An 8,750-nucleotide genomic window follows, 5' to 3' on the forward strand; every position below is an offset into this window, starting at 1 on the left:
GTTCTCTTCTTGGAGAAGTTCGTGCTATTGTCTCGCAGGGAGGAGCTGCGCAAACAGTTTGAGCAGCTTCGGCAGGATGGCATATCTATGACCCAGTACGAGATGAGGTTTTTTGAGTTGGCTCGTCACGCAGTTTGGTTGGTTCCCACTGATAAGGAGAGGGTTAGAAGGTTCATTGATGGCCTCACGTATCAACTGCGGTTGCTTATGACTAGAGAGAGGGTATCTGGTGCCACTTTTGACGAGGTGGTTGACATTGCTCGGCAGATAGAGGTGGTCCGTAGCCAGGAGCTTGGTGAGAGGGAGGCCAAGAGGCCTCAAGGTTCGGGCAGTTTCGGTGGGGTACCTTCTAGGGGACAGTCCTACCACAGTAGGGGTCGTCCTTATAGGCCCGCTCAGATGACTCGTCCAGCTCATCGTGGTGCATCAACTAGCCATGGTTCTTACGGTGCTCATTCTGGCCAGTATTCATTCAGTTGCACTACCAACACATAATTTTCAACATTTACACTGCGCACATGAAGTTAAGGACACCATGTCCTTAATATTTACACTGCACGTATGAAGTTAAGGACATGAGGTCCTAAAGTTTAACACAGAAGGTGCAAATACAAGTTAAGGATATTATGTCATTAACATTTACACTGCACACATGAAGTTAAAGACGCCATGTCCTTAACATTTACACTGTACATATGAAGTTAAAGACATGATGTCCTAAAGTTTAACAACGGAAAGTGCAATACAGGACACTTTGTCCTTAATATTTACACAACATTCGTGAAGTTAAGGACATCATGTCCTTAATATTAGTACAGGGTATTTTCGTACGGTCGGGTAAAAAATTATTAAACACTGGCTAAAAAGTAAATATATTTTAAATAGTTATATCTCTAATTAGTGGCTAACCATGCACTTACCCAATTTTTGAAAGGGCTTCGCTTTTGGGTAAAGCCCTACCCAAAAAAATAAAAAAGTTAGAGAAAACACTAAGGGAAAAAAAATAAAAATAGAGACTAGTGAAAAACTTGAGCCACTTTGTAGTTTATACCCCAAAAATTAGCGGGTAGCGAAATTGAGCCACTAGAAAAAGGGGATAAAGAGAAGAAAAAAAATGAAAGAAGCAAAACGATAATAAACAGAATTGAAAACGAAACAGAGGTATGTTTTGTGGCTGAAATTGAGCAATGGAAGCTCTTCTGGGAAGCTCTCATTCTCCTTCAGCCTCTGTATCTCCTTCATTTATCATCACTAGCAGCTACAGAAGAAACCCCACTATTGCTTTTAAGGTATGTATGCATCATTTTTTGGTCAAGTGGCCAAATTTCCTAATCTTTCATACTACTATTGTTCATTAGTTGGTGTTCTGGATTTCATTAATTTCCCTCTCAGTTTCGATTTATATGAAATCAGAGGCGGATTCAATATTTGGAGTTTAATGGTTTGGGATACCACTAAACCACTGATCATTTGAGTTACTGGTTCAGAAATTTAATATTTGTACATATTTCATAGATTTCTTAACACTATACAGGGTTTGAGTAAAGCTACTCAGTTCGGCAGAACACATAGCTTATACTATACATCCGTCCCTGTATATGATAGCGTTTGACCGGATAGAGTTTAAGATATAATTCGACTTTGTGTTTTATATTAATGGTAGTGAAAACAGATTCTAAAGTAATGCTTGATAATTTTAGTTTGATAAAACGAAAGTTTTGGAATGTAAAAATGAATTTGGCAGTGGCAAAAAGCTAGTGATTACACAATCAATGAAATGGTGTAAAATGTTTTGAGCATCTCGAAATGGGAAGAGTGTAATATAGATTAGAACAGAGAGAGTTCGTTATTTGAGCAATTTTTAATGAATTGTGAACATTTAAGTAACATGGAAATCCTTGTTTCATTTTGAGTAGTAAACCAGTATACCTAAGTATCTTAAAGGCTTTTGGACCCAATAATTAGAATAAAGGTTGAAACTTTATATTTTTTGTCGTTTTATGATAATCTCAAGATATTTTTGTATCAAATGAAAATATAGAAATTGCAAGACTCTTGTGATTTGGAATCAAATGGGGAAACATTATTCACGAGGTTGAACCAGAGAAGTCAAATTGATTGCCTCATTCATTCATCAATATCAATCAACTACACCTCAGCCGCAAACTAGTTGGGGCATGCCATATGAGTGCTATATCCATTCCACTCGTCTTTCTCTTTTGTCTAAAAGCTACTTGTCTTTCTCTTTTGTGTTTTTGGTGTAAAAATTCAATAAATGTACATGACATAGATAGTCCAATAGGGTTCTTCAGTAATCTCACAGATTAGCATAGAAACGAACTGAGATTTGTAATGGTTCTTGTGAATCCTTATAGCACAAGCTTAATGCTATGTCTAATCAATAAAATGTTTTGCTTAATTTCTTAAAGATCATGTATTTTAAACATCTTGCAGGTGCTTTCGTGGAATTCTTTGTACAGTGGAAGTAATAACTCTCGACTATATCCTCATATATTGTGTCTTAAAAAGAGTGGCAATGACAACTCTGGAAGTTGCCCTCCTTTGTGCTACATTGAGCAAATGTGCAAAAACAGAATGTTTTCTCAGCCAAACTGGAGGCTTAGCAAAATATTCCTTGATAAGCAAAGTATGCTGGTTATTCAAAACGGCTTAGCTTTTTTACCTAGAAAATTCAAGACCAGTCTCTGCAAAACAGTAAAGCATTCGGAAATATTTAGGAATATAGTACCTGATATATTTGTTCGTTCCTGCATTGGACTAATGCTGGTTATGGCAGTTAATACTGCTGTTGCAAAAGCTCCTTCTTGTAAGTCTGTCAGTTTGATGGATTGTATCGAGCTTTTCCGTATTGTAAGACTCAGTTATTGGACTATAAGTAACGGATCTCCTATTTCCTTCCCATTTTACAGTTGCTCTCACTGAAGAAAATCTGCTTTTCTTGGAGGCATGGAGAACAATTGACCGTGCATATATTGACAAGACCTTCAATGGTCAAAGTTGGTTTAGGTACAGAGAAGATGCACTACGAAATGAACCAATGAATACAAGGCAGGAAACATGTAAGATGTGCCCTTTTTTTCTGGTGATCTTTCGGTGATTATCTGCGTGAAGTTTTGCGTGAATGCGTAGGGAAGAAATTGATCTGCTATGTATCTGCAGTGAAGCTTCTGATTGAAAAGGAAGAATTCATTATTATGAGTAGCATTGTAGAGTACTAGAGTGTGCAATCTATATAGAAGGGAACACATATTAGCTGATCACACAAACATGTGTAAGAAGATGCAGCTTCACAAGATAATACCCGGCACATGTTTGTATTTCCTTTTTGCAAACAAGATCCTATATTGTGCCCATTGGTCTGTGTATATACCTTTGGTCAAGGTCACCTGCATACTGGACTAGTATATTGAGTTCTGAATTTTGTCCGATATGACTGAAATACTTTAAGTACCCTCATCTATTTGCTGGATCCAAGCCCTTTTGTGGCAGAAATTCTGTTGATCAATATAGTAATAGAAATGTACCGACTACAATAGTCGACTTTGAAGCTATAAACTTGTCTGAAGTCTGAAATGACTTTTCTGAGTTACAGATGTAATTTTGCATCCCTTAAACGTTCATGTTGTTAAATCTTTGCACTACTCTGTCTCCAGATGCAGCAATAAAAAAGATGATTGCCACTCTGGATGACCCTTTCACCCGATTTCTGGAGCCCGAAAAGTTTAAAAGTTTGCGGGTATGGTTCTTGTTTTCTCTTGTCATGTTAGCTACTGGGTGAACTCCACCTGATTGGTTGAAAATGTGCTGCCTAAACAGATCTCTTCATATGTTTTTTGAAGGCAGTCAGGAACTCAAAATGCGCTTACTGGAGTAGGGTTGTCAATTGGCTATCCAACAGGAAACACTGAATCAGCTCCTGGACTGGTCGTCGTCTCAGCTTCTCCAGGAGGTCCTGCAAATAGGGCTGGCATCTCATCCGGTGATATTATCCTAGAAATTGACAATACAAGCACAGAAAACATGGGTATATATGATGCAGCAGAACGGTTACAGTAAGTTTTCTTCCGGTCCTGAAGTGCAGTGTCATTTTTCTACTTAAATGTTCTTTATTGTTGATGAGTTAAGTGTTATTCTGGGTTCACTAGACAGCAGTTTCTGTTTGTAGGATAAGTTCATTGTTTTAATTTTGTTCTCTTCATTTATTATTTTTATTTTTGTGGTATACAGAGGACCTGAAGGAAGTGGTGTGGAGCTAACTGTACGTCGTGGATCCGAGACAAGGCAGCTACCACTGATGTGTGTTCATCTTGTTGAACTCTTCTAAAGTTCTCTATGATCTTCATACTTTTGTTAGTTTTAAACGTCACTTGTTGTATGCATAAAAGAAAAAGCTAGTAATGCATTTACTATTTAAGATTTCTCTACTTTGGAGTGTTGTGAATAAGTTTCAGGGCATGCCTTCTTCCTTAGCTTTTCTTCAAGTGAAGATGTGCATATGTGTGCAAATAATTTTTGTATCATTATGTATTTTTATTTTTTTAGCTAGAGATTCATAGTTTTAGCAGATACTAATAATCTGGTAACTTCCAGACGGGAGAAAGTTTCGCTTAATCCTGTAAAATCAAGAATCTGCAAGCTGCCCACTGGAGGAAATGATGCTCCACAGATTGGATACATCAAACTATCAACATTCAACCAAAATGCTTCTGGTAAACTATGTTATGAACCAATTCTAGTATTAAAGCCATTATCCTACTTACTAGACAAACAGACTACACTCAGATCTTCTGTTTCATTTTAACGCCCATTTATCTGAGTTAGTGACAAGAGTGGGTTGTTCTAGTGGTGAGCACCCTCCACTTCCAACCAAGAGGTTGTGAGTTCGAGCCACCCCAAGAGCAAGGTGGGGAGTTCTTGGAGGGAGGGAGCCGAGGGTCTATCGGAAACAGCCTCTCTACCCCAGGGTAGGGGTAAGGTCTGCCTACACACTACCCTCCCCAGACCCCACTAGTGGGGTTATACTGGGTTGTTGTTGTTGTTGTTATCTGGGTTAGTGGCCTTGGCTTGTTTTTTATTTAATTAAAAAAGGAGCATTTTGTCACTATGCAGATACATTCTAATACCTTCTTTTCTGATTTGGTTATAAAAAATTGTACACTCTTCATGGTGTAGAATTTGTTTTCATCATTACAGGTGTGCTCACTATTAGTATGCCATAGTTGAAAATAGCCTTTCTGTTGTAGACAATTAAATCGTTTGGAAAGTGAATTCTGCCCTTGATATTGCTGCTATTGGACTTTCTTTTCTCTTTCTCGCTATTGCATACTTCCACCAAAAATTCTCTAGAATTCTGATGATTTGGCTACATGTTCAAAGAGTTAAACATCTAGATAGTATTTTCATAAATTTCGGATTAATAGTTATATGATCTCCCTGTAGGTGCTGTAAGAGAAGCGATCGAAGCCTTAAGGAAAAACAATGTTAATGCCTTTGTGTTGGACCTTCGGGATAATAGGTGACATGCTCTCAACATGTCTTCATTTTGGATATGTTTAATTGTAATCTGAAAGTCTAAATCTTTGTGCAGTGGTGGTCTCTTCCCAGAAGGAGTTGAGATAGCAAAAATTTGGTAAGCTTTTTGTATTTGGATTTTCCAGCTTGAGCATTTTACGTGTTGCCCCTTTTAACACTAATATTATGGCTATGCAAGAAGACTAAAATGTGTCATGCAATGAATTTGCTGCCAACCAGGTTGAACAAGGGTGTGATTGTATACATTTGCGATAGCCGTGGTGTTCGAGATATTTATGACACGGATGGGAGCAATGTGGTAGCTGCTTCAGAACCCCTAGCAGTGCTGGTAAGTCTAGTCCGTAAATTATTCAGTCATGTGTAGAGACTAATAGCCTACTGCTGTTATCACTTTCTGCCTAACCTCAGCTAAGTAGTTTTTCTGTTGAAGGTAGAAAATGGAAGCTGGTTTTGTTTTTCCTTAGTGTACTTACATAACATGGGCCAATTTCTTGTTTCAGTGATGCTCTTGGAGTGAGACTATAGTTTCATTTTGCCAAATATTAGCGCTTAATGATGTATAATAATCCTATGCTTCTTGTGTACTTGAATTTTTCTTTACTAAAACATGAAATTCATAATTTTGCACCACAACCAAACTTGTTCTAGTTTCTCTTTCTGTCATTTCAAGTTCACACACTGATTCCAGCCATCTCCCCCTGACTTGCCAACTTATGTTTGGCAGGTAAACAAAGGGACTGCAAGCGCAAGTGAGATTTTAGCAGGTGCTTTGAAAGATAATAAGCGAGCCCAGCTTTTTGGTGAACCAACATATGGCAAGGGGTAATAACTATATTATGTGCAAATATGCTATAGCTGGCAAAAGAAGAGTGCTATTCTTACTTGTTTCTTCTTCTGATACAGTAAAATCCAGTCAGTTTTCCAGCTATCAGATGGCTCTGGCTTGGCTGTTACAGTTGCTCGGTATGAAACTCCTGCTCACAACGATATAGACAAGGTCCAGTCTCTCTCTATCTCTCACTCTGTATAGGTTCCACGAGCAAATAGGGTTATCGAATGACAGGTTTTCTCTGTATGTATTGTCTTTTTAGGTTGGTGTTATTCCAGACCATCCTTTGCCAGCTTCATTCCCAAAAGACGACGAGAGCTTCTGTAACTGCCTTCTAAATCCTGCCTCTGCTTGCCACCTAAACAGAGTCGAGCTATTCTCGAACTAACTACTTCCCTACAGTCTGAAGAAAATATTTTTTTTTCCAACTTTTGTTTGTAGATTCCATAATTTCCATTTGATTCCTTTACCTGATGCAAGTTGGTGAATTTGCTCGCATGCATCTGATGTCTGTACATACCAAGAACAAAGGACAACTTCAATTTCTTTTGTTAAACTCTTGCTGTAATAGAATCAAATTCAATTGTTTAGCAATCATCTTTTGAACTCTAAAGCAACAAAATTTCGATTACACATACTTTTTCCTTTGTGGTTTTAAATATATTATTAACATCTTTTTTTTTTTTTCCTTTCATAAATTGCAAGACAAAGCTACACATTAACTTACATATTATTAAGTTTTTCTCTTATGCGTCAATGCATGAATTTGATCTTTTCAACCTCTTTAAATTATAATCCTATTAAAACAATTATGAAGATAATATCAAGAAAAGAAATTATACCACCGTATACGGGTAAAATCAAGCTCGATATTCGATCGAGCTTCCGAACTCCCTGATTAGGCCAGGGTAGAAATATCTGTGATCGGGTGAAGTCGAGCTCGAAGATCGATCTAACGTCTAACACCATCATCCAAGATCGGTACATGGTGATTATGATCGAACCCAAAGCATTGTCAAAGTTAGCCATCGAAACTATCAGATTTGCCCTCGAGTTTACCGAAGGCGTAACCAGTCCTGTTTCTAATGGTCTCGAAAAAAACTTTGCCAACTCATCCGACAGGGGTCCGTAATTCTCGCTATTAACCAATCATTATGGCAGAAATTACGGAACGAGTCAAAAAAGGACCAACGATCAGCAAATCATGGACCTTTGCCTTTTTATAGAACAATAAGATAATATCTTAAAAGGTAGGTTTCCCCTAATATATAAAGAGGACTTAACAATTCATGAGACATATGGTAACATATATTGATAAGTAATACATTCTCTAAGTTCTTACTCTCTAATATCTTTGTGTCAATAAAAGTACATCCAACTCAAGGGTAACTAGCTTTCTTAAGCTGAAATCATCCAATTCGTGTAGTTTGCAGTTACTTTATCGCTATTTATTTCAATTACAATTTAATTTATTGCTTTGTATCAAGTTAATCTGCATATCCTTTAAACTACTAACAAATTCAATTGTTATCCGATTTCGAGGGTAAATAATTTGGCGCCCACCGTGGGGCTAAAGATAATAGTGGTTATTTGATATAAATCTCCATAACACACACTACTTTACACTTTCTCTTTGAAGTGTCTTTGATTTTAGGCTAAAAATGTCAAACTCTCAATTAGCACCCCTACATATCGACAACGAGTCCGGTCATCAGGGTGAGAATAACAACATGGCGCCCGGTAAAGTAGGACCACCAGCTGATCCCGTTGGAATTTCGCTCGCAGATCTCATTTACGTTAATTCACATGTGGCTATCGACGCAAACTTGCCTACCGACCCCGAAAATAGCATCTGTGGTGGGGGCCGATCGGCAGCTTGAAACACATAAAACAATGAAGAAGACGGGATTAGCCTACGGATAATCTTCGAAATGCTGCAAGCTCAACAGGTGGAGATAACTCAATTGCAGAGCCAAAGCCAGACGCCGAGCAGGGTTGAACCCGATCCACCCCGTGAGGTCACCCGTAGAAATGAATCGGTCATAGTAAGGTCAACTGAACAGGAATCGGGTACTAATCCCGAAATTATAAAGATGCCCGAGGAGCTGACAAAACAGGTAGAATCATGGGGGGAGGGGGGGAGGAATCGAGGCAAACAAAAAAAAGACGAAAACCTACAATTCCAGGGTGGATCAAATCCCAGGAGCACCTCCGATATTGAAAGGACTGGATTCCAGGAAGTTCGTGCAAAAACCTTTTCCTCCGAGCGCGACTCCAAACCCAATCCCCAAAATATTCCATATGCCCGAAATACCAAAGTATAACGGAACGACCGATCCAAACGAGCATGTAACTTCTTACACATACG

At 38.3% G+C, this 8,750-nt stretch overlaps 1 protein-coding gene across 1 annotated transcript; it reads left to right on the top strand.

The window, feature by feature from the left end:
* The first annotated feature begins 1,077 nt into the window (after positions 1-1,077).
* Positions 1,078-6,979, top strand: LOC104121201 (carboxyl-terminal-processing peptidase 2, chloroplastic). Its single transcript, XM_009633143.4, has 13 exons — positions 1,078-1,289; positions 2,455-2,827; positions 2,931-3,080; positions 3,675-3,757; positions 3,865-4,073; positions 4,249-4,317; positions 4,612-4,730; positions 5,461-5,536; positions 5,609-5,650; positions 5,773-5,881; positions 6,278-6,375; positions 6,457-6,550; positions 6,645-6,979. Exons 1-13 carry the CDS (start codon positions 1,188-1,190, stop codon positions 6,768-6,770), a joined length of 1,650 nt encoding a protein of 549 aa, XP_009631438.1. The 5' UTR covers positions 1,078-1,187; the 3' UTR covers positions 6,771-6,979.
* Positions 6,980-8,750: the final 1,771 nt, after the last annotated feature.

Source organism: Nicotiana tomentosiformis, chromosome 12 (assembly GCF_000390325.3).
Source record: "Nicotiana tomentosiformis chromosome 12, ASM39032v3, whole genome shotgun sequence".
Classification (NCBI taxonomy): domain Eukaryota; kingdom Viridiplantae; phylum Streptophyta; class Magnoliopsida; order Solanales; family Solanaceae; genus Nicotiana; species Nicotiana tomentosiformis.